Raw genomic sequence first — 26,197 nt, 5'->3', positions numbered from 1 at the left:
TCCTGAGAGCAGGTTCCACGAGGGACATAGAGGAGATAGGACCCTTGTGACTTTTGTACCCTCTGTGTAAAAACCTTCAGTATATTTTCCCCTGAATTCTGATTTGCTACAATGCTATCATTGAAAACCAGTGCAAATAAAAAATAAAATATTCCTCAAGATTTATACAAAGACCATCCAGTGCACTTATTGATTGTTCTTGAATAATGCACAGTCACCTCTAGCAAATGCTATAGAGCTATGCACTAAATACAGAACCCCCAGGTAAGCAAAATTTATGGAAACTTAACCTAGTCATCCTTCCATTCCAGAGATCATCTGCAAAGCTATTTCTTGAATGAAAAGGAACCGACAGTTGGAGGCTATCAGACAGTGTGCATTTCACCTCTACATGCACTAATAACTCTAATAGGAAAGGGATTTGAAAATCTCCTGGACAGCTCCCAAATCACATAGTTGATGTCACATAAGGCTTTAGGAGAAAGAGGCATCTTTGAAGAACAAGGCACAGGTTTTTACAGTGTTATAAAAGAATGTACTGCACAGTACCATTCATTCCTGTATAATGCTGTGAATCTCGTTTGAAAAGATAGTTGATATTCACAGCTGACACTGAGCCCGCTTCGTCTCTCTTTTCTTTTGAAAGCTGCTCCTCCAATTTTTCATGCAAAGTCTTGTTTGTCTCTATGCTTCTTTCAAGCTGCACTCGCAAACTCTGTATTTCAGTCAATAGTTCATGTAAATCAAGTGGATTATTTTGATCTTTTCCAAATTCTTCTGATGCATCGTGTCCAGGATCCAAGACGCCTTTAAAAGAAACACTTAACATCGTTAACAATTAAAAAAATGTTAGATCTTATCAGAATGCTGAGCAAGGAAATTATCACCAGCTTTATTCTCAATATTAAGAATTAACTACAAACAGTATTCAGATAATGGTTTGACCAAAAAAAAAGGAAATCTTAATTGCTTCTACCCTCAAACGATTTAATAAGAACTGAAAATTATTTTTCACTTTGTCCATAAAAGCTAATAAGTCGCATGCCAAAAGCAAGATGAGGCATAATAAGAGACTAGAATGGAAAGATTTATAAAATCTGAAGTGCATTAATACACCGTGGGGGGAAGTAAAAAAAGGAACGGTAATCTTGGCACGAGGTGAAGGAATGGAGTACAACTGATAGCTTAATTTCTCATAAGGAACAAAGGGAATTGTGATCACCCGGCAACTAGAGGAACCAACCTGAAACTGAGAAACATTCAGAGCACTGTTCTTCCCTTTCCTAGCAAAGGGAAAGCACAAAAAGGGCTTCCTGGAGTCCTGCACACTAATATCCCAAAAGATTCTCCACTCATCAGGAAGGGTTTTGCAGATGCATAAGGAGGAAGTTTTCTGCGATCCTCTAATTACATGGATGCTGCAAGTACTGCAGGGAAATTTAGTTCTATCCTTGAGTCAACCCTTCTATATTTCTTGCTTTGTCCCTTGTCAGCTTGGTTCTTCTGCTGCAGCTGGGCACTAAATCCAACTATAAAGAGGATGCAAATTACCACAGCAAGAAACAGCATTAATTTCTGCAAGGATTTCTGTTGGATTTTGCAGTTGGGGCTGTCCCCCACCTCTGCCTATCTACACCAATGTGATGTTCATTCAGAAAGGTTTCTGCCCCCTTGCTCCTGGAAGATGGAGGAAGTAGTCAGGTAGGGTTCATTCTCTTCCCCTACAGCTTTAATAACTACAAGTGGGCATGGGCTCAGCTTTACATATCATTCAAAGGACAGTACCTCCAGCAACACATTGCCCCTGACACTATGTAGGAGATGTTCTCTTAATATTGACTCTGTGAGAAAAGTGCCACTTGCTACGAAATCACCAACACCACTTTTTGTAGCAGTAATAGAGATTTAAGTAAAACCAAGGAAATACTGACTCAGCCCAACTCTTGTCTTGTGTAATATGACAAGATCACAGCCAGAGCTGGTATGGCTGCAAAAACAAAGTGCAGACATGACAGGCATTAAATACCTTTTCTCTTTCTCCTTGCTTCATCCAACTTTTCGTACACCTTTAGCTCAACTCGGAATGACTGCAGTAATTTGTCATTCTCAGACAGCTGATGTTGCTTTGCATTCATTTCTGTCTGCAACCTGTTAAGTTCCAATGTACTCATAAGTCAAAGGTTAAATTTTGCTTATTCATTCCTTTAAAATCTAAAATTCCCCACCCCTCTAATTTTCTCCCTGCTTCTTGAATGTAATTATGCAGTTCTCATTAATGTTAATGGCTATGGCTAAACGTGTATGTCACACAATGTTCATTTGGAGAAGAAAATGGTTAAAAAGAGACAGGATTGATACCTGTTTAATTCATTTCGACTGCTGTAAATCTCGAGAGTCAAATGCCTATTTTCATCCTCCTTTTTGCCGATTTGTTTTTGCAACCTTTCATTTTCTTTTTTGACACATTCATAATCCTCGTGAAGATGCTCAATGATTGCATTCTTCTTAGAGAGGGATTCTCTTAACTTTTCGTTTTCCTTTTGTTTATCTGCAATGAGAAGAAATACAAGCTGGTTGCAATTCCCACAATGTATCTAAACACCATTACTGCACAAATTCAACTTGTTAAGCACTAGCAGAATAAGAAAAGAAATAAGATGCTCTTTCGAGTTTTATGATTTTAGTATTCCAATTTTTGAAAGCATTTTTGGTAGATAAATGTGCCTGAATGGAGTGTAGAGTTCAGCCCCTAGAACACTCATGGCCCAATGCTATGAGAAGCTGAGCACTACCTTACACATGTCAAACACCCTGCACCTGACAAAAGCAACGGGAAAGGGCTGCTCAGTAACTTGCAGGATTAGACTCCAACAGGGAGCATATTCAACTTGAGTGCTCTTACTGAGTAGTAAGCTTGTCTGCTGTTGAGGGGCAGAAGGTACCAAGTAAGGCCACTCCTGCCTCTCTAGTTGTCCCACAATTAACCCTCCATCCTCCACTGAATGTTGAAATGCTCTTTCCCAACATTATCTGCCTGCATGCCAACAGCACCATGCCAGTTCTCCCCTGCCTCTGATATGACCAGCCATCCTCCCACCCCCATGTTGGCTCCTTAACTGAGAACTGTCAGTAGGAGCAGTTGGTCATGTTACGAGGCCAGTGCCAGTAAGGAGAAAGGAGTTCCCAGCCAGGGGTCAGAAAGGAGGAATCGTTCCATCTCCCAGACATAAGGGAACTTTGAGCAGTGCAAGATGGCATATTTCTGACGTGCAAGGTAGGGGAGCTGGGGGGAACTGGCTGAAGCCTCTCTCGACTGATGATTCATGAGTGGCTGGGAAATCATTCATGTAACTCAGCTGGGTGTATTCCTGCCTGTGGATGGCTGTATAAGTGCAGTGCCTGTCAGAGACTTGTACCTTGACATCAGCATTACAGTGTGAGAGACAATCCAGGCAGGTGAGTTTGGAGGGCTCATTGGTCCCACAGGCCAGATTGTACCCCGGGGACCGTGTCACAATATTAAAATACTGAATTGTACAATTCAGGATCCCATACCTTTGCACAGAGCTATAAGCAAACTATGAACATATCTGAGAATACAACAGGGTGAAATAAAATACTGGAATTAGATAGAAACGGGTTCATTTTCAGCATGGTGTGTGGGGATTCAACCACATGATTCCTATTCATATTTACATGTGATGTGACTAAATCATTTTGCTTTGCATTGAAAATAGAGAGCATTGATTCAAAAAAATCAGCAGCAGGTGCCCATATGACTTCATGTAATACCACAGAAAGAGAGGTAAGGCGAAGATTTGACAGATACTGGGGACCAACATACTCTGCAGCAGAAGGTATTTATTCTCAAGATAAAAAGGGGAAGATGCCCACAAACTCTGGGGAAATTGATCCAGTCCTAAAAATAAAAGGCAACAATGCTTTGCTGTGATGAACATTACTTGGGGCTTGTCTACACTTACAGCGCTGCAGTGGCGCAGCTGTACCACTGCAGCGTTTAGTGGAGATGTTACCTACACCGACAGGAGGACTTCTCCTGTCAACATAGCTTGGTCTACACTGGAGTTTGGTCAGTATAACTGCGTTGCTCAGAGGTGTGCGTTTTCCACACTCCTGAGCGACGTAGTTATACCAAAATAAAATGTTGTAGTGTAGACCAGGGCTTAAACATAATTTTTACAAAACTTAAGGCCTGACTTTAGAAACATACTGTCAAACATGGCAACAAAGAAAATCAACACTAGCTTATGCAGTATAAAAAGATAAACCATGAATAAACTGCTAAGCACCAAGTGATTCTACAGCAGAAAACATGATGTTTCTTTTATACAAACAGTCCATACGCCACTCTGCAAATAGAGAGGCATCTGACCCAAGGATTACCTTTACATGCTTTAAAGAGTTTCTTGTTAAGGGGGCTGAATTAATTTTATTTTATTGCTTAGAGCACATGTGGAGCTCAGGAGAGTTGAGAGCCAAGTTAAGAAGGTGTAAAGGGAAACTGATTATTCAAAAATAATGGAACTGAGGCAAAGTGCTTGCAGAGAGAAACTGACTAGAATGATCCAGTTTTCCCTCTGCATCAGGCTCTAGAATCTTAAGGGAAATTAGTCTATTTCCCTTTGCAGCCAGCTCTGTGTGAAAGGAGCTCCATTCAGAACGAAACGGAATAATTTTAGCCAGTTTCTTTTGGCAAGATCTTTAAACAGAGTTTGGGAAAGGAGGCTGTACCAAAAAGGGGTGAAAAGAGAGAAAATGGCACAAAAGAGAAGATGAATGTGCACGCACAAAAATGAGGGAGAAGAGCAAACAGAGGGAGAGAAGAAATGAAAGAGGACACAAAAAAGGAGAATGCTGTGGGCAGAGAGCGGCAGCATAACAGAGGTAGAGTGCTGCTGATCCAACTCTTCCATCCCTATTACCCTGTGTTTGGATACAACAGCTAATCATGAAATTTCTCCAGTGGGGAGAGCTGTGGAGGCAATTTAATGAAAATAATGTAAATATTTTGTTGTTTTCTGACTTGGAATAAAAATGTATGATGCGTTCAAAATTGCAAGCTGCTTCTTTAAAGCAGTTTCATATTTTACCTCTAGATCCTTTCGCCAGCATTACATTCAGAACTTGATTTTGCTTCCTCAGGAAATGAATTTCAGAAGTCAGGGAATTATGTTGCTCTGAGCCATGGTTAAAAATGTTTGCAGAACCTATAAATATATACATAAAAATGATTTATGAGTCATCTCTAGGTCAGTAAAGATTAAACTTTCCAGACAAGAACAATTTAAACAAAGCAGAAAAACATGTTATGAAAGATATTTATCCCCTATATATTTTGAAGGTTATCATTGCTAGAGACTGAAAGGCAATTCAAGTAAACACTAAGCAAACCAAAGCTCTGCATCCTAAGTACCCTCATTCATTGTGCTAACATTACCAAAATTGCTAAATTATCCCTGGAAGATTCAGTAGGCAACGAGATACGTCACATTCATGTTCGGCCACCAGCCAAAAAATGCAGTGGGACAAATTGCAAGAATTTGCAATGTTCTGAGAGACCATTACACATTTTTAAAATGAGGTGTATTGTACTAACATTTAACTTGAGATAAATCCCACTATATCTTCTGTGTTCAAACTGGATTACATGTAACCAGACCACCTCGGGTGAGAGCCATTCAAATTTCACACACTAAGAGAGGGTGACTGGATTAGTATTTGCATGGGAGACCTTCAAGAAAAACCTAGGGTGAGTGGTGCAGGGAAGTAGTGATATCGATTCTGTTGATGACTTTGGACTCCAAGTTAATGCTCACTCAATGGCCCAACGTAGCGGTAAGGGAATGGGCTGCTGGAGTTGTGGCCCTTTGTCTATGATTAAAAACTGAGATCCTTCCTGGCCACTTGTGGTCACTACAAATCCTCTGGCGTTTGTAAGAGTGGAGGAGCTAACTTTGGGGTCCTGGCCACGCCTAGGGAATCATTCTACCTCCCTAAATGCCATGTGCAGTTTGAACTGGGTATAAGGCTATTCATATACACTACAGTGAAGTGCCACGTTATAGTGCACTGCTAACGTTGCCATGTTCCACTCGCGGGGTGGTGATGGTTCAATGATGAATGAAGTAATAGCCCTGTGCAAAATGCATATATCTGTTTAGACTTGTAAATCTCTTCAGGATCCATTGGGATTAATAGTGTTATTTAAAATATATTTTTATTGAACAGTTGAATCAAAAGCTACTACTTTAGCAAAGATCAAGACAACTAAATGGGTGCCAACTGTTCAGTTGATAAATAGAGAAATAACCATCTGGCAAAGAAATAGCTGAATGGAAGGCAGTGGATGCCTTTCAGCTATAGCAATTCAATTTGATGTGCTGTACTTTCTCTGACTAACCTCATTTTACTGCAATCCCAATTGAAGCTCTTAGCCACTACCTAACTGGGATATAGTGTGCCATGATACACACTTGTCATTACTGAAAGATTCAAAAGCTCTAGAAGCCTGGCACTAATGGCATTTTACTATCTATATGTTGGAGTTAAGGTAGCTATGTGAACTCAAAAGATTTTTGCCTTTCAAATTTTAACAAAGCAATTCAACTTGAAATGTCTGAGCTTGATGGTCTCATCTCGATCCCAATTTAATTTATTGCCCATCACCCCGCTTTCATGTTATTTGACAAGCTACACTGAACAGCTCTGAAATTTAACTATTAGTTCTCTTACCTCATAAAGGCGAAATGTAGCCCCAATGGTAATAAGGCCACGATCCTGCAATTAGACCCACTAGCAGAGAATTCTGTACAGGTCAGGTGCATGGGGGTCCAGCTAGCAGATGTGAGTGTAGGTTCAGAAGCTATGATTGCAGTTATGCTGAGGAGTTTTGGTTATGTCATGTATCGCAACAGTGAACACAAAAAGTTTTGTAGACCTTAGAGGTTTCCAAGGGAAGACTGACAGACAGATGGGCACCACAGAAAACACCAGCAAACATAAATAAATAAATACATTTCTCCCAGACAAAAAGTACTCTGAAGTTGCAATTGAAGGATGAGTGTACATATCAGTAACTTAAGGATAAAAACCTTTACTGATTTTACCATATTTAAAAATATCAAAACAAGCAATAGAGACCTAGAAAGTTCAGAATTAAAGGTTGAACTTTTAGTCTAGCATTTGAAATGATGCGAATATTTTAGTCCTGATTTTAGAGAAAATTTCAGCTCAACTCTAACTATGGAGTCATTCGACTATCTCCACGATTACAAGCCCAGAGGCTTCTGAGTACTTAAGACAAAGTAAATATTATAAATAAATGGCAAAATGGCAAAACATGGTGTACATATATAAAATATTTATCAGACAGACTAAAGTAATTCTTGGTATTAGAGTCTAGTGAATAAACAACTCAATATAAAATGAATTTAACAGGCTGCCAGTCATCATCTAAGTATATTTATAACTTGTTTGTTTTTTAAGGAAAACAAAATAAAGATATTAAATAAAAGCATGTTTAAAAACATCTGTTTTAGAAAATATATCCCCACGGCTAAAATCTAGCTCATGTTCACCCACGAGTATGTTTTTATAGCCAATTTTAAAATTAAAACACAAAACACAGTGTGAAAACCTTGACAAAAGTGGCAATCATTATTATCTGAAGAGAGAACACACATCTCTATACCCCAAACAGATCTTGAAAAGCAATAGGAAATGCTAAGCAAATAAAGAAGCAAAAGAGGGGTTTGTGTAATAAGTAGCTACTTTTCCCATTCCTCTCCAAATTTGCCCTCCATGCATTGGTAAATTTACTAATGTAGCAAAAAGACAGATGGAAGGCATAAGACAGTTTATAAAGAGAATATACTTTCACTGAATTAATGAATGCCCTTTCCAGAATCTTTATGAAGCTGTAAAAGAGTTGGAACTGTTTCAATGTGGTTATTTCATGAGAACAGTATGGCTTTCCGGCAGCGTAAATACTTCATGAATGAAATGGGTGCCTTTTATACACCTTTCCATCAGTGTAAATTATTCTTGAAAGCAAACTGCCATTTGTAGGTAGTATCCATTTAAACAACAACAGAAATGGATTGTGGGGATGATGTAAACGTAATTAATCTAATTCTAGTATTAGTGAAACGGAGTATGAGGACAGCATACATATACTTGTTGCCTCCTTCTTATGTAATATTGCAGATTAATCTATGGCTCTAGGGGGAAAGTGTGGGGAAGGAGAATGAGAACAAAGTAATGTGCAGAAAAATATGCACTGTACCATATACTTATTGTAAAAGCCTGCTTGGTTAAAGACTGGCTGATTCCTTATGAAAAAGCTTTAAAACAGAAAGTCTGATTTTCAAAGGTGCTGAGCTCCTGTTAACTTATATATTTTCAATGTTTTTCATATCGAACATTCGAGAAAACTGAATAAAAATGGACTTTTTAAAAATTCCACCAGTTTCTGCTGTGTATTCCTCAGTTAAAGGCATAATTCTGTTTTATTATGAAAAAACTTCTCACTACAAGCAATTCTGATAACAAGCTGCGGATAGTGGACCGCATACTCTTTTCCATGAAGACCAGTTTGTGCTGCTATGCAGCACACAATGGCCTTAAAACATCCAGACACTCCCTGTGGAGAATGCACACCCCCCGCCCCCCCATGTAGGGGAATCTCCACTGACACAGAGTTAGTAGTGGTCGTGCAGTCATATATTATGCTAACCAGTCCCAGAATCTCTAATGTAATGGGGAGGAGAGGGAGAAAGATGAGCTCTACTACACTCAAACCTAAGCTAGACTAAGGGACCCTTATACCATCAACGGCAGCAACTGGAGTTAGAGCAAGACTCCTTTTGCTTTAATTTATACCAGAGCTGGGCAGTCCTAAAATTAGGTAGCTGCAACTAGCTCCTTGCAGCTGCCCGTCTGTGCTTGGACACAGTGAAGAATCTGAGCCAGTAACTTCTCATTCTTCATTTTGAAGACATATAAAATGCAAATTCCCATGTCAACAATAAAAAACAGAACAAAAAGCCAGAAAATCTAGGCTTTTATCTGACAAGAGTGCAGTCTAAAAGGGCTTTTCATTCCCAGGATTAAATTCACCCTATGTCCAAAGAGGTAGCACAAGGCCTTCCACAGCATATTAACCCTGTTTTGGGAGCGTGTGTGAGCTGTGGATGGAACATCCATATGGGACACTTGTACACTATGGAAGGGATCTCTGCATGAGGATTGGATACCTGATGCAACGGAGGAAGTTAAAGAGAGGGGTCATGGGATCCACATTTATGCAAATAAACAAGTAGTGTGGAGGGCCTGCAGCTGCTAATCCAGCTCACCATGGACCAGTGCCAATGCAGTGGTTGCAATGCCCCCATATTGTACCCTTTCCTAGGGGTTTGAGTTTTCTCCTCAACCCACCCACATTCCTCCAGCAGAGTTCAATCACTCTGGCTTTAAGCACCAGTGTATTTCACTCATGATTAAATAAGGCTTTACCTTGATTTAGTTCAAGGTCTGTTACTTGTCGTTCAAGCTGCTTTCTCAATCTTTCATTAGTTTTAATGGAGTCCTCTAAACGTTGTCTCAGAGTTCGAATTTCTTGAAGATGCACCAGTAATAACGCTAATAAATAAATAAATAAAGTCTCTTTTCATTTTGAATAAATGATTGTATTATTTTACAGTGGGTACAGTACACCCAGCAATGTGCGTGGTGTGGTAAAATAGCTAGAAAATCTTTTACAAAAATCACAGTGAGAGAGGCTAAATGAATGGTATTCACAGCGGCCCTTTTCAATAACTTACATGGGTCTTACTGAATATTGTATTTGGTGATTTAAACATTCCTTTCATGAACTCTTTATTCTGGTGTTCTCAAATAATCATAAGCGCTAGTTTTAATCTCTTCTAAATTTCAACTTAAAAATAGTATAAGATCACACAATTTTCTAGTTAAACTGTTCTTTTGATTTGGTAATGAATCTGAAGTTTCCAATACAACTCCATTTCTAGACTCAGTAAACCAACTGTAGATGATTTCCCATATAACAACAGAATGATCACTAGAGTAACTCATGTATAAAATAAGTCCTCGATTTAACAGACAGAGTCCATGCCTTAACAAATAAGTTTGTTCTATCTAGTTTTTAGTACAGTACCTTTTTCTTCTTTCTTTGCCATTCGACAATTCCTCTTCCATCTGCTGTACATTTCAGCATTAGTCAGGAACTTACAGTTCTAACTGTGACTATCTTGTTTGTCAGGTTATCCATGTCATATACTGATGGTTTATTTTGAACTAATTTTTCCCTGAACACTGTGCGGTAATTCAGCTGCTGCCTTCATCTCTGTCTACAGCAAACTACTTTAACCATAGGTTGCACTTACTGAAACTATCCATGTCAAACATGACACCACTTATTAATTATGCAGCACTTACAATTCTCAAGGAAACACTAGACTAGGTATTATAAAATTAGAAAATCTGTTGTTTTTTTTTTAATTTAATAATCTCTTGACAATTGCCTGTTTTCCCACATAACTTGTCTATTTAAAGACCACCTAGAGTACTGTAAAAAATGACAGTCCAAAACAACAAAGGCACGAAATATCATAGCTAATTTTGTTTCAAAGAGGAGATAGCTTCCATCATTGTCATCTTGGTACGCATGATTACTGAAATTACAAATGATTATGCAAGATACTGGAAAGATGAAAGAGATATACATTCCACATTATTTCTTAATTAGTTCCCTTATGAATTTTTTATTTATCTAATTTTCCCCAATATATAGTAAATCTTCAGTGGGAAAAAAATTACCTGGGGGAAACTTGTTTGGCACAAGTGCCAGTTTGTCATGTTCTTCTTCTGCTAGGTCTTGCTTATGTTCAGGTGATCCAAGAGATGACTTTTCTGACATTTCAAAGTCAGACAAGCTATGAAAAGCAGACGGTAGAGGTGACTCATCCTTAAGTTGCTGGTGCATTGTGGTGGTCTTCTCATTATCCCTTTTGTGTCAAGCAAAATATTTTTAAATGTACAGTGATTAATTATTGCTTTAGAAGCACAATCAATAAAGAAGACTGATGTCAAATTCACAGAATACATGTATAGTAGGAGATTTTTGTCATCACTGGACTTCAACAGAGCCAGGATTTCACTCCTAAAGTTCATTTTCCAAAACTGATATATTTTAAGTCCCTTTTGTGGCAAAGGCAGTTGCAGCTGCCTTAAAAAGGCAGCTGAGGATTGCACCAGCTCAAGAGACTCCTAGGCAGGCATAAAATCAATTTAGGTAACTTCACAGCACCTGCTCTCCACACCTCTAATGTAAGGGTATTTTGAGAATGAAGTCAGAAAGCAATGCATTTGGGCAATAAGAACTTAAGAATGGGCATGCTGAGTCAGACCAATGGTCCGTCTAGCCCAGTATTCTGCCTTCCAATAGTGGCCAATACAAGAAGTTTCAAAGGGAATGAACAAAATTGGGCAACTACTCATGTCATCCATGCCCAGCTTCTGGAGGCAAAGGTTTAGGGACACCCAGAGCCTGGGGTCCATCCTGATTAAAAGCCCTGGATAGACCTATCCTCCATGAATTTATATAAATTCTTTTTTTGAATGCAGTTATACTTTTGGCCTTTGCAACATCCCAAGGCAATGAGTTCCTTAGCTAGTCCCTACAGTTCAGGCCCAGGGTGAGGGGAAGCCAAAAAGTAGCCTTTGCCTACCCTCTTCTCTCAGCTGTGCTAAGCATCCATCCTAAATATTTATGCTAATCTGTCCTAGTATGCTGTCCTAATTTTATGTATGCTAGTAAATGTAACAGAGTCTTAGTAACCTGACACCTCACTTTAGTGGCTCTGTTGTTAAACCTTTGCTGAGAAGTGGGTAGAGATAGCTGGGTTTGTTTTCTATGAATATTTTATTAACAAAATGGATATTAATGGAACTTGTGATGTATAAACAACAGCCAGCTCAAAGAGCAATAGAGTTGAAGCTGTACTAAAAAACATGTAGGCTCTTTATCAATTACATACACTACAACAAGTTTAATGCTAGCCTTCAATGGTATTCTCACCTTTGTACTAATTCATAAAGTTTGGCAACTTCTGCATCCAATGATTCTCCTGCAAAACAACAATTTTTTTTTAAAAAGGAGGTGTTCTCAAAACAATACTGGTTATCTAATCTTTTCTCTGCATTAACATATTTAAATAACTTAAAGGCTAATTGAACAGAGATCTGGAAAGTGCAAGTAGTTACCAGCATAAGTCAGAAACACACACAGTATAGGGTGTGCACTCATCAGTGAGAAGACGCACAATTAATGTGTTAATGCCAAATACAATGCGAGTACCTTGGAGTTTATCCCATGCTAGCACAGCATTAACCCTACCTGATGCTCAGGAGAATGATAGGAATGGTAGCCGGTCACCACACCTATTAGAATTTCACAGCGTTAGGGTCCTGGTGAAGGCCCCACTGCATCTGCTGTGGTGTACAGTATAAGAAAGCCATGACTGCATGCTAAGAAAATGAGGCAGTAGTTAAGATTCCATCCCATTTGTCCCCTGGCCACCTTGAGTCATGTTGGCAGAATGTCTGTTACATATATTGCATGCTGAGCAGGGCTCCCATTGCCTCTAGCAGGTAAGTCCAGAATTTTGCCTTTCGTATTCTAGATTGAAAAGTGGATCGCACAGCAAGTAATATTTCAGCTCTGGAGATCTGGGTTCAAATTCTACTTTGGATCATAAGTGAACAAGAGTTTGGTGACGTCACCTGAGTCCCCCTCACTTGTTCACAGTGCTAAGTCTCCATGTGATCAAGCACAACTGACAGTCCTGGCTCAAGAAAGGCACAGAACTTGAATTTCAGAGGTATGTACTGAAGATCAGGAATGAAATGCACAGGCAGAAGGCTGTTTATGCTACTGCTTTACAGTCAATTCTTAATAAGCCAAATGTTCTTTATAATCCTATAGACATCATTTTATTTTAATGTGTGGTTCAGTGCAACACCATTCTGTTAGATATATTGAATTGTCTCAGTTGTCAGTGACTTTTCATAGTATATAGGATACCATCTGTTGGTTTGGTGGGGGGGTTAAGACATGTTAATGATTATGAACTACAGAATCTTCTTATTTGTAATGCAAGTATCCACTGAAATCACTGAATACACTCAATCTTTCGTTACATTGGTATGACACACTAGTCAGAGCATCTTTTTCAAATATACAGCCCCTTTAGTTGAGTAATCAAAGCTACAACATGCTGCAGCTTTTTAAAGGAAGACAGGACAGGGACCATTGTTTGATTCCCCACTGAATGTTTCAGAAGAAAATCTTCTTCAGGCAATTACATGAAGATGTTGGAGTCAGTGTCCCCATTTTAAAAGACTACCTCAAGTGTTTGCTTGAAGATGACTTTGCAGCTGACACCTGCAAAAATGCTGTCAGTTGACTGAGATATGCTGGGAAAGGCCATCCTTGAGAAGCTAGGGAAAAGAGCTTTCTTGTTGGACTCTGCTCATCTTAGTATTCCTTTTTCTCTTTGCCATCACTTTGTCACTCAAACTTCCTCAGTAACAAAGCATGAAGATTATGATAATGGGTATGGCACACTGTTCCTTTGGGTGATAAATAACAATTTCAATGACTATTTTAGGGAACTGCATTGCATTTTAAATAGCCATGATTTAAGATGTAAATCTGTCTTTCCTTCACCATGCTGTTGCCATGCTTATGTCCCCAGGGCCCCCTCTACAACAAAATCCTGGATCTCAACAGACCTTCCTGATTAAAATAGCCTATAAATATAAAGAACAATATAAAAGTGACTGAAAGCTTCTGAGAGTCCTATTTCTTGGATGTTCAAGGCAACTGCTCTCCAGCCTAATGTTTTATGGCATTCTGCGTGCATGGGGACGGGGACAGAGACTGGAGAGAGAGATCTTAGAGTACCCAAAAAATATCAACCCCAAAAAGATAGAAATTTTTCAGAAGGTGTGTAAACCTTCATTCTTCAGAGTATAATCCAACCTTCTAACTGATGATGGTTAGGGAAGGACTTCCTCTACAGGCAGGTCATTCCAAAATTGTCCAGTACAGGATTTCTTGCACCTTCACTCAAAGCATCTGACAGTAGCCACAGTCAGAGACTAGGTGGCCCAGTGACATGGCAATTCCTTTATTGCTAGGGAAAAGCTCTACTCAATGTAATGCATTTTCCTCACTTACAAATGACAATCTGTATTAAAAACACAAATAATTGTTTATGATTTAATGTATTTGTAGCATTAAACAAAAAAAGCCACATTTTTCACTGATTTTCTAAAACCTCTGGGCCCAATCCAATTCCCACTGAAATCAATGGAAAAACTTCTATGAACACTTCAATGGGAGCTGATCAGACATGTAGGCATGATTCAAAAAGCCTCTAAATCAAAAGTCAGTCAGTCTTTGCATTAACCTCAATGGGAGCTGGACTGGACCCCATATTAAAAAATCCTGAGTCCATGTGTTGTTAAAACTGTCATTGGTTTTGTTGTATCCTGTGCTTTAGTCCAAGTAGCTTTGGTTGTTTGGTGTGTTTGTCTTGTGACACAAACAACTTGAGGTGGAAGGACCCAACAGCAATGACAATTACAAAGTTAAAAATCAAGCACTGCACGGGCACTAGAATTAAATCTGCCATGCAGTGGCAGTAAGAGCAGCTGTCTGCCTACCCTTCTGACTGAAAGAACTGTACTGGGAAGATCCTACCGTGAGTCACTTGAGGATACACACAAGAAAAATGCATAGAAGTTGATTTCTAAGGCAAAAATATTATAATAAAAATTCTTCAGATTTCAATAAAATATTTATGCACTGTAGACAACAGGCTGTGAAATATAACTAGTTACCATATAGAAACTTCTTTTCCAGCTTCTCAAAAAGTTGCACACTTTGATTCAGCTGTTCACGGAAGCCCTCGGCAACATAATAATCAACATCGCTGGCTTGAAGCAGCTCCTCAAAAGCTTTAATAAGGCTCGTCAGATGCTGATGATAAGTGACACAAATGCTGTGGATCTCTTTAATTTGCTGGCGTTGAAAGGAGAGCTCTCGAGCTTGGGAATGAACTAGTGAATCATATCTGAGGAAATGAAATGATCTTTGAAAAGTATTTTTTGACCATAACTAAACATTTAAGAAAACCTAAAATGAATTAAAATTCTATTTCTAGAATTGAATGTTATGTAAATCTAGTATCTTTTAAAATACCCTACAGCAACACTAACAAAGATGTCTTGCCCCTACTATTAGGCTTTGTATTCATGCAGACAACTTGCAGGTTATCATGCTTTATGTCACTCCTTACACAGATGGGAACCGAAATGATGAATTTGCTTGTAGATCACTGAAATACCCAGTATTAACCTGATTCTTAGAATCTGACAAACATATGAGTCAGATGGCACCTGAAGGAGCTACAGTGAAATAAATGGGAAGGAATGAGTGAAAAGGATAAAAAATATACGTGTCTTCTCTACAATTGTTGTCTCTGAGGGGCCAAGGGAGTCAGATGGGGTCCACCTTCCTCTGGAACATTATGTATTGTTGACTGCAGAGGAAGGATTTTAGACTTTGTGGACTAATGGTTTCACATCCAGTAAGACAAATTCTAGGTTTTTGTCTGATATGTTTATTACTACAGATGTGATCATGACAACCAATTTACTGCCTAAATTCTTGTATTTCAAAAGCTAAGATATAAATTTCAACTCAGAATAATTGAATTTATATTGCACTTGTGGATATAGATGTCCACCTTATATTGCAAATGTCGCTATCACTGATATGCTTCTTTCTACAGATGCATGTACCTCGGGGGAGGAGGAAGAGACTGAAAAAGGAAAAAAAAATGAACAAAATATGGGGCATAAACAAAATCTATGACAGTGTGGATTGCTATTACATTTTTATTCTACTTGTTTACGGAGAGATGTATAACTCACTTGTGGCTCTGTCACTTGTGAGTCATGCAGTGATACCAAACCCATGGCACTAAAACTTTACAGCAGCCAATACCATCACATCCCTTAGATTACATAGATCTATGTATGCAATATGTACGAAGTGTATTTTCAAGACATGCAAGTACAGATATTTTATGGAGCAGTTGGGTATTTTTCTAAGCTAACATTAAAGGGCCACATCAAGGGCTTGCAAGCATCATTAATCATGAATTAATTCATAAGAAACCTGAAGGGTTGAAGACTTGTGTGTGTTCTACCTGCTGCCATCAGATATTCCCTCCAGGGAAGAGTGATCTTGTTGCTAAACTACAGGACTGGGTACCAGGAGATCCAGATTCTAGGCTGGAGAGTATCAGTCTGATTTGTGGATAAATTACTTAACTTTCTTTGCCTCAGTTTCTCCATATGTAAAATGATACTTCCTAGACTCACAGGGAAGATTCACTGGTTTGTGAATTTCTGTTATAAGGCTTCATTCATTAATTTCAATGTATAGTGCGTTCAGATACTTGAATGAAAGGCACTACTGTATACAATTGCGACATATTGTCATTTTAAATGCTAGCGTTACTATTGCATACATAAATGTAGACACACGGCCAAGAGGGTTCCCAGAAATTTGGCACCCATAGAAGTGTTTCAGAGATTTCAGATCTGATGTAGAATTTCCTTACCCTTGTCACAAAAATTAGAATGTGAGTGCAGCAAAATTCTGAGGGCATTGATTATGTCTTAGAAACTCATAGACTTTAACGACAGAAGAGATCATCGTGATCATCTAATCTGACCTCCTGCACACTGCAGGCCACAGAACCTCACCCACCCCCTTCTATAATAGACCCATAAGCTCTGGCTAAGTTAGTGAAGTCCTCAAATCATGATTTAAAGACTTCAAGTTACAGAGAATCCACCATTTACTCTAGTTTAAACCAGCAAGTGACTAGTGCCCCGAGTGGCAGAAGATGATGAAAGCCCCCTAGAGTCTCTGTCATATCTGGCTTAAGTCATCCCCTCCCACAGAGAAACCTGCACAAGGGAGAACCTCACTTAAGAAACCAAATAGGAGACAGCATCCTGCAGCAAACATGTTTATAGGCCTCTGCAGGGAAAAAGCCGTGTGGCATAAAAACCATCATGGGAGGAGGATATGGATGTATTAGAAGCAGTTCTTTAGTAGTAGAAATAATATTTTGTACTTATAAGGCAACTTCTAACTAAAAATCTCTGTCATTTTACATTAATGTTAACAAATTTTAGCCTTCATCACTGCACTACGGACACATGTAAATATGAACGTCCCTGGAATTACCTCCTATAATACTGGTACTTGCGCCCTTACTCATAGGGGCTGAAAATGTGTTAGTATTACTCACTTGGATGGTGATGTTTCTCTAAGTTTGTTTTGCAGATGATATACTTCATCGAGAAGATGCATATTTGCAATTTGCTCTCTTTCAAGTTCGGCCTCATTTTCTAATAATAGCTGCTTAAGCTTTTGTGATGTTTGTTCATCAGGTGTTTCTGAAGACTGTGAATTTAGGTTTTCAATGTGGATTTCATAATCCACTTGCTGATGTACTCTCGAAAACGTTTTGGTCTCTTGTCCATCAGTATCTTGCATTTGTATAACATGTCTTTCCATGGGCAATTCAGCATCATTCAAAACTATATTGAAAATATCACTGGGCAAAAAATGTTTAGTAGGCTGCAAATGAAATACGAACATTTTGTACTTTTCAAGCTCAGACTTCAAATCCTTAATTCTTTGTCTCAATTCTTCTAGGTCGTCTATGACTTCATAGTCATCAAATGCATCTGTACTTGCTACACTCAGTTTGAGAGAAAGCAAACTCTTGGAACCTGAATATGTTGTAGCTGAGTCAATGTCCTGGTTATCCATGGAATACTCTTTATTTCGCTCTTTCCGTGAATGTAGAATATTCATGTCACTAATGTTATGAGGAGTTTTCGTTTCTGAAAATAAAAGGCTTGAATGTGAGCATCAATATTTACTTGACTTTCAGCTCAAAATAGCACTTGAACAAATCTCTTCACTTCCACAAGGGAATAAAATAAATTCTGCTTAGTTTGTTTCTTTGACCTCATCATCTGTGCCCACTAATCCATCTTACACTTCTAACATTCCAAGCCTCCAATCAGCTTCCAAATACCAATTTTCAATATATAAAACCAGCTCTCTCTCCAAGTAAGGATTTAAAATTACACTTGCTATATTCAGTGCTAGAGCAGTGACATTGCTAAGTCCAGTTTCAACTCACCAAGGTGAGTCCTCAAACACAAGACACTATAACACTGATTTACAAGCAGACCCGTATTATTTAAATACTTTTTAAAAACTTCTAAAAATTAATTTTATTTTCTCTCTAGCTCCAATATCCATACACAGCCAACTGGAATTTAAAGATTACTAATAAATATAGTAAAGTTAGAAAAAGAAGTTCTAAAAAATTCTCTCTAAAATGTGGCCTAAATAAAATCCATAATACCATGTGATGTTAAAGGTTTTATTTGGTGCTCATTTGGGATGCCCTACACAACTCACATTTGGCTAAGCCCCTCATGAGTTATGCCATCACCGCAGATTCATGCCAGTAAAAGCTTTACACTTCTATACACCACATAGTCTACATTTCTTGGGGGAAGGAGAGGAGGGGATGTACAAGTGAGTAGCTAGGGGACTTGGAAGTCTCTTGTTACCAGGAAAGAAAGTCCTATCATCAGGCTAGCTCTGCAAAAGATCACAAATACTTAAGATCGTTTATCTCCCTCTTTTTGGAGCATCTTGAAGTAAGACAAGGGCCCTTACATGTATATTCTAGACAAGCATAGCATACTGGTAAAGCCCTATGATCTCCATGGCCAAGTGTCAGATGGAAATGAAGAAAAATCTAAATCTGGAAATTACTGATAAAATAATAAAGGATTCTGAACGACTAGTGACAGATCAGTTCTGTTTTCCTTAGATAGCGTGTATCTGGCCTCTTGGCTATAGTAGCCCACTACAGACAATGTACTGTGAAGACCCCATAGTAATTTCATTATTGAGAGGGAACTTGTCTACCTTTGGTACTGGCATAAGACTATCATAGAGTTTGTCTACTTTCTCAAGGTGAGAACAAGGAGGTTCAATAGCCCCCCCATTGAACCTTCACAGGGACTGGAAACAGGCATTGGTGACAGGAAGAATGGCACTGTAAAGTGCCAACATTCCCCAGTGGATACGTTCAAAAAGGAGCTTTCATCCTAACTCGTTAAGGGCTCGATCCTGCAATGTGCTTAACACCATCAACTCCCACTGGCTTCAATGGGAGTTGAGGATGCTCAGCATCTCACAGGATTAAGCCTTAAATCAATCCAAAGTCTGACACATTGGACTCCTAAAAAGAATGGAGTGGGGTGGATATGGATGCCTGAGCTAAGAATGAGCACAAGCAAGTAAAAATAACTCTGCAAGCCGAATCAAAAATCGGGAAAGAAATTAAGTGGTTACACTGTGCTATCTATCCCACGTGTACTGAAGGGTGGGATGATGCTCTTCTTTATACATGGATTGCTGCATCTGCTTCCTTATGTTGTTCAACATTCCAAATGCTATTGAGTCACAAGACAGGAATACTCTTGAGAAAACTCTATCGCATCAGGATTCACGGGGAGATCCTGAGCAGAAGAATAAGATACATTTCTTAATAGTTCACTGGCTATTCCTGCTTATACTCCACAAGAAAGACATAATCCTCTGTGACTTTGCAATTGGTTGCTGTAATGATTAAGATGTCATAGAAGGCTGTGGATTCAGGTGAGGAACAAACAGTGAAACTAGATGAATTCTGAAACTCAATAATCCTGTTTTCACTGTTATTTAGTATGTCCTACAAACTAAAAATATGAGGTGGAAAAAACCAGAAAATTCAGAAGTTGTATTGTTTCTAATTAGAATGCTTGTTATGGTTTTTCATAAGGCATTAGCTGCTCTTTAAACTAAAGCAGAACCTGTAAGTGCACTTTAAATGTACCACACACACACAATAAATACATATCCTGCAAACCCTTATTGACTGGCTTCAGTAGGACTACTCATATGAGTAAAAGTTAACGTGAGTAAGGGTCGCAGAATTAGTCTCCTATTCAGTACTCTATATGCAACTAGATAAAAAGGTCATCCAAGCCCTCTCAAAAAGACAAATGGATTATGTAGATGCACATAGTACAGGGTATTAAACCCATTTACATTTTCATTACATGATTCAGTTAGGTTTCAACTAAGCCAAATGCCTTCAAATAATTCAGATAAGCAGAATGCTATCATTCTATTGCTTCCTCCTTGCATTTCATAACAGTATGGAGAAGCAAACAGTAATGAACATACTCAATTCACAGAATGGAACAGAGGAACCGAGGAGGTTTGCAGTACTGTGTTTGGGAGTTAGGCACACAACTCATTATTTTTATTGGACACTGCTCATAAATCCTTGTGACCCTTCTGAAAATATAACCCTTAAAACACTAACTTGGGGACAATTATTCTATACTAATTAAGTAAACAATATTTAAAACTAACAAGTAATGGTGAAAAGGGACAATTATCTACAGGAGTTATCTACAATTATTTACAGAAAACAATAAGACAATATATTGTAAAATTAGTAGTTTTCACAGTGCTGCTTCCTCATTATGACTTTGTGTCCATGCTCTACCTTCACTGTTTTTCTGATCCATGTCCATCTTATTTTCATTCTTGCCACAAGTTTCAAAACCAGAACACTGCGATTCTACCTGGATCTCTTCACAATCCAATCTGACCAATGATTCAGCTAGAGAAATATAAGGAAAAAAGAAAAGAAAACTTAGCTAAGTGACTTAAAAAAAAAAAAAGTAGGATAGTAAAACAACTGATGTTGCAACAATTCAGAATGGTGAAGTCATATAAAGAACTGCTGTAGTAAACAAAAACACAAATATCCTGCTCATGTGAAATAGTCTACGCACATATTTTTCAAATACATAAATTAACTATCAAGATAATTACAATAAATTTGAATGTCAAAGGCTTCCTTCCCCAGATGAAGTTCTTACACAAAATTCTGCATTACATGATGAACACATGCCAGCCATCAGTACCTTTATTATATACTCAATTGATTTTTAGTGTTTGATTTTTCATTTTTTGTGTGTGTTTACAATTAAGATAAATAATTTCACCAATTTAAGCAATGATTCTAATTTCATTCTCCACAACCTCTAAGAGCCCTGATCTCAGGATTCCAACAAGTGTACAATGCTGCTACCCGTCTTGCATATACATGCCAAAATAATTGATGATAGGGGTGAAAGAACTGCAACCTTTCAATGGCTACACTTCAATTTCAGAATCCTGTATAAAACTACTTTCATTCTTAAAATTCTCTATGGAACTTTGCTCTCGCCTACTTCACAGACCATGGGCTAGATCTTGCTCCCACTGAAGCTAATGACCAAACTTCCATCAATTTTAATAAAAACAAATAAATACTCAGGGAAGCACTATGGAGATGGTACTACAGTGGCCTAGTTTATAGAGCACTGCACTGGGAATCAAGAGACATGGATTCTATTCCTAACTTGGTTCCTGGCCTGCTGGGTGATCTTGAGCAAGTCTTTTTCTCTCTATGCCTCAGTTTTCCCATTTGTAAAATGGGCATAATGATGCTTACCTCCTTTGTAAAGTGCTTTGAGATATACTGATAAAAAAACGCAAGATAAGAGTGAAGTATTTATTACTATTATTAACAGGAGTGGAATGGGGTCCCTTGTTCCAATTTTACTCCCCTTTACAATAGCTTAAGCACTTGGGTCACTGTTATCCTTTCCCACAACATTGTTACTGCTTGTGAGAGAGCCTTCTACTCTACAGCTGCTGCTTTGTAGAACACTACATGTTATAATTCTGACTCTCTCTCATTTCACATCCTGAAATCATCTCTTCCCCTCTAGACATCCCTTCCAACCCCTCTGTTATTGATCTTACAGTTAAATGCACTTTTTCACCATACTGCATCTTTATATAATATATATTGTCAACTGTGTTATAATTTGTAATCCCTTGTAGATATAGTTATTTAATTAATTTAATTAAATCTCACTAAGCTGGAAAAAGCCATTTGACACTTTGGCTGGTCAATGGTAGAATCAGGTACATTTACTTATGCAACACAAACAAATATAGTGCATCTATACTTTCATCTCTCCATGTTTTCCATTCAGTTTGGAATCCTATAAATGAACATTTTGGTTAACCCATATTTATATAAATGTGCTATGAGACTATCATTTATTTATTATGTAGTTTATGCCACATATACCATGTACTTTCATTGCATACCAAGTTCTATTATGTTTTGGCTGCAAAGACAAATCTAACTATAAAACAACACTAAAGATTTTTAGGATATATATTTGTCCCCAATCAAACTGTAAGATTAAGCAGTATTGTAGGTATGTAAAAGTGATCTATATTTTATTTCCACTGTAAGAAAAGAAGCTAGTATTTCAAGCAGTACTAGATGTTATTTTGTCTGCACTTTAAATGCAAATGTTTATTTACCTCTCACCAATACTCTTTCTTGTTCGGGCCTCTCTTGCAGATTTTCAATTACAGATCCACCCAAAGATAACTCTTTGTGAAGTTGTTTGTTTTGTACTTTACATTCCTTCAGACCTTCATCAAGTACCATGAATCGGTGCTGCAAATGCATGTCTGGCTTCTGCATACAGGAGGTTAAGGGAATGTTTCCTAATGATCTAGATGATTTTAATGGAATGGGTAAACGGGATTTCTTGGATGGATAAATGAAATCGCTCTGAAAGATAGATGCAATAAAACATGGGTTTTGGTAATGGGAATGAGATACTTGGTAAGGGAGGAATAAACAAGATCACCAGGAAAAAACACTAGTAAATCTTTGTACATACCAATTAGGTGCTATACTGTTTAGTATTGGAAACAAGACAGCGATATCCTTGCAAATAATTTGAGCATTCACAGGGAAGCGAAATATCCTCCTGGCCCTGGCCCAGCCCCTTATAATTTTCTAAAGGCAAGTGCTGTTTATGATTCCACAGCCTTGTGCCATGTGTATTCTAGCACATGGAACGAAGTCGGCAGATTCACTATCTACTGGTAAAGACTTTTAATCTACAGATTTATCAGTTAAATCTACACTGTGTGCGCCTTGGGGGAATATATACTCATCTCATTTGTCTTCTTTAACCACTAATTCCTTTTGGATCTCTGTGCCTCTTCCCTAGCTCCTTGTTTCTTTACACAAAAAATCCTCTCCACCCTCCACAGTCCTAAAGATATTTGCTTCATTTTCTCCTCTCTTCACTCCAACAGTCTCTGCTTTGCAGCAGTATTCCCTCTATCACAGTGAGGGCCTGCTGGTAACTTTTAAGCCAATCAACATGGTTCTTTGTACCAACCACAGAGGGAATCTAGAAAATAAGGATAGCTTCTTCCCCACACATACTGAAGATGATGAGCAGGCTGCCTCAGCAAAGCTCCTATTTACCACTGGTGTAGTAATGTTAGTGGGGGGAGGGGTTTACGTCTCATCATAAATAATAATCGACAATCACATTTTCATTCTGGCATCTTTCGGGAACTTCCCCTACACGTGTCCTAGTTGTCCAAATTGGAGAAAAGAAACAGTGAGATCTCGGCATTGAGAATTCTCACACTATGCTGATGAACAGGACTGTGTGAAATAAAAATAAAAATCAATAATAATATCTTTAAATAGATCTGATTTACTTCTTTTGTTATGTAGTTGCTCCACTAGCATCGTAAGTACTGCAATTTCTTCTATTATTTTGTAATCTGCATTATTTTTCCACATTCATTTCCTAGCAATTATAGTCTTTACACAGTTTAAAATAATAAAAAGCCAGTTTCATTTTCCTAATGATATACTCAATTCCTTTGGTACATATGAACACAATATCATTTGGATGTTGGAAAATAAATCCAATGCTGATAGTTTTCTCATTCTTTTATTAAAATGTGTTAACCCTGAACTTCTTTCAGTTCCATGTTAGGGCTTGATCCAGAAAAATATAATGAGCTGCTGATACTGCCAGCCCACAGAACCTTTTGATCAATACACACACACAGGCAGGAACTTCCCATTCAGAGAAGGCTACAAACTCTCTATTAGTAATGCACAATACCAAAAGCTGTCCTTGTCTGTTGCGTAGGGACTCAATCTTCAAAGTGGCCTCAACACAGTTTCTAAAGTTGCTGATGCAACTATGCATGTATACACTTTTGTATACACCAATCAATGTATGCACAATTTTTGTAGTCCTAAGCTATATGTATGTGCAGATCAGCCGTTAGCTGCCCAACACCTGAATTACACATGCAAAGGTAATCTACACTCCAAAATTAGAGTTTTTGGGTAGGCATATACAAACATGGATGTGAAAAACTGTACCCAGTTTTAGAGGCCAGTTTTGAAAATGTGACCATACTTGTCTAAGAATAAGAGGCAATGTAAAGAGTCCAATTAAACCAGAGGACTGGGACTCAGGACTGCTTGTTGCGAGACATTAGGGAAGTCTCTTCAATTCTCCAGGCCTAATTCTCTGCTTAGACTTAAAAGTCTAATGGTGTGATTTCACACACACTTTACCCTCTTATGAACAATTATGCCAAGTAAAAAGGCAATAGAAAATCAAGCCCTATATGCCATAATTTATCCACCTATAAAATTGATACAATATTTACTGATACCAAATCCTGGGAGGCTTGAGGCTTAATTAATGTTTCTAAAGCACGCTGAAGTATATGATAAAAGGCACTGTACAGTAAGTACAATTATCTTAAATATATTTGGCAGAAATCCCTTCTACTAATTTTTTTAATTACATGAGAAATGTGTATTTCATTTCTAAAGTAAATCTTGTTTTTCATCTCTCTGTCTACCCTGAAGTGTTAAAAAAGGGAATCTTAAATAAACTTACTTTATTTGTTCTACTTGTAACAGAAAGTCTCTCATGCTGCTCACCCTTCTTATATGTATTTTCTTGTTGATGTTCTCGTTCTACATTTAATCTTGAGTGTTGTTTTTTTTCTTCTGAGGCTCCTCTTTTGCCTTCATGTTTGAGTCTCATGACATTACCTTCTATAGTCATTGTTTGTGTAGCTGTATCTTTCAATTCCACTTTTAACAATTCAATCTCCTTATTAACCTGTGGAGCTGTATCTGGATAAAGCCTTTCTTTTCCATCAATAGTTGATTTCAATTCTACTTGCTGCTTTAAGAATTTATTGACCTGCTTGAAATGTCTCAGTTCAGCTCTTAGTTGAATAATCATTTGCCTAAGATCCTTTTCATCCTTATTCTCTATATCTTCACTTAAACATTCTTGCTCAGTTGCGCTCAGATGATCTAACAGTGCAATTACAATTTTCATTTGTTCTTGTCTCCTTTATCCAGAGAGGGGAAAAAAAACATGCGTTTTGCTTTTTTGTTTAAGAAAACAAGAACATCTCCTAAGGAACACTTTTGTAGAGATTTGACATACTGTAGACTTCTATGAGTTTCCATTTTACTTTCCAGCAGATTCAGAGCAGAGCTTCTCAAACTTTTTCATAGATTGCCTTGTAGACACTTTCCCCTCCCACTTGTGACAATGTAGATTGCATCCCCTCCACCCATTTGTGATCACATAAGAAACCTGTGGAAACCACAGCAACTGCTTACATAAAATAACATCAGGAAGATGTGTAGGGCCAGATTTTCAAGATCTTACCCCTCCCATATAAGCATCTTAATGAAGTGCCTATTGAAAACAAGTGCTGGGTGTTGAGTTCTTTTGAAAATCTAGGCCTTAATATATCATCAGCTCTCTTTTAAAACAATGTAGAAGCTGGAAACAAGCAGGAGCAGCCAGCAGAATGTGACAGTCTTGCTCTCCATAGACCATCAGCATGTGCTCCACAGATAACCAGTGGATCAGGGGCACAGTTTGGAAAGCAATATTTTAAAATGAAACAGAAGCTAAACAAGGGACATTAAATTATAAACAAACCCTCAAATTCTACAGCTGATTTCATGTGTCTAATAAAGAACTG

At 38.1% G+C, this 26,197-nt stretch overlaps 1 protein-coding gene across 2 annotated transcripts in view; it reads right to left on the bottom strand.

The window, feature by feature from the left end:
- CDK5RAP2 (CDK5 regulatory subunit associated protein 2) overlaps positions 1 to 26,197 on the bottom strand; it is a 96,389-nt gene that overhangs the window by 12,559 nt on the left and 57,633 nt on the right. For both annotated transcript variants that reach the window (XM_067542147.1, XM_067542148.1), the window contains 12 exons: positions 25,084 to 25,549; positions 22,664 to 22,919; positions 20,778 to 20,894; positions 17,436 to 18,036; positions 14,947 to 15,179; positions 12,119 to 12,167; positions 10,858 to 11,045; positions 9,535 to 9,660; positions 5,112 to 5,228; positions 2,359 to 2,548; positions 2,027 to 2,148; positions 550 to 807 (listed from right to left, as the gene is read on the bottom strand). In XM_067542147.1, the coding sequence (XP_067398248.1) occupies positions 550 to 807; positions 2,027 to 2,148; positions 2,359 to 2,548; positions 5,112 to 5,228; positions 9,535 to 9,660; positions 10,858 to 11,045; positions 12,119 to 12,167; positions 14,947 to 15,179; positions 17,436 to 18,036; positions 20,778 to 20,894; positions 22,664 to 22,919; positions 25,084 to 25,549 (2,723 nt within the window). The remainder of the gene's footprint in view (positions 1 to 549; positions 808 to 2,026; positions 2,149 to 2,358; positions 2,549 to 5,111; positions 5,229 to 9,534; positions 9,661 to 10,857; positions 11,046 to 12,118; positions 12,168 to 14,946; positions 15,180 to 17,435; positions 18,037 to 20,777; positions 20,895 to 22,663; positions 22,920 to 25,083; positions 25,550 to 26,197) is intronic.

Source organism: Emydura macquarii, unplaced genomic scaffold (assembly GCF_026122565.2).
Source record: "Emydura macquarii macquarii isolate MOO-44397 ecotype Brisbane River unplaced genomic scaffold, CSIRO-AGI_Emac_v2 contig_691, whole genome shotgun sequence".
NCBI lineage: Eukaryota > Metazoa > Chordata > Testudines > Chelidae > Emydura > Emydura macquarii.
Note: the sequence above shows the minus strand (reverse complement) of the source record. Positions and strands in the feature narration are given on the sequence as shown.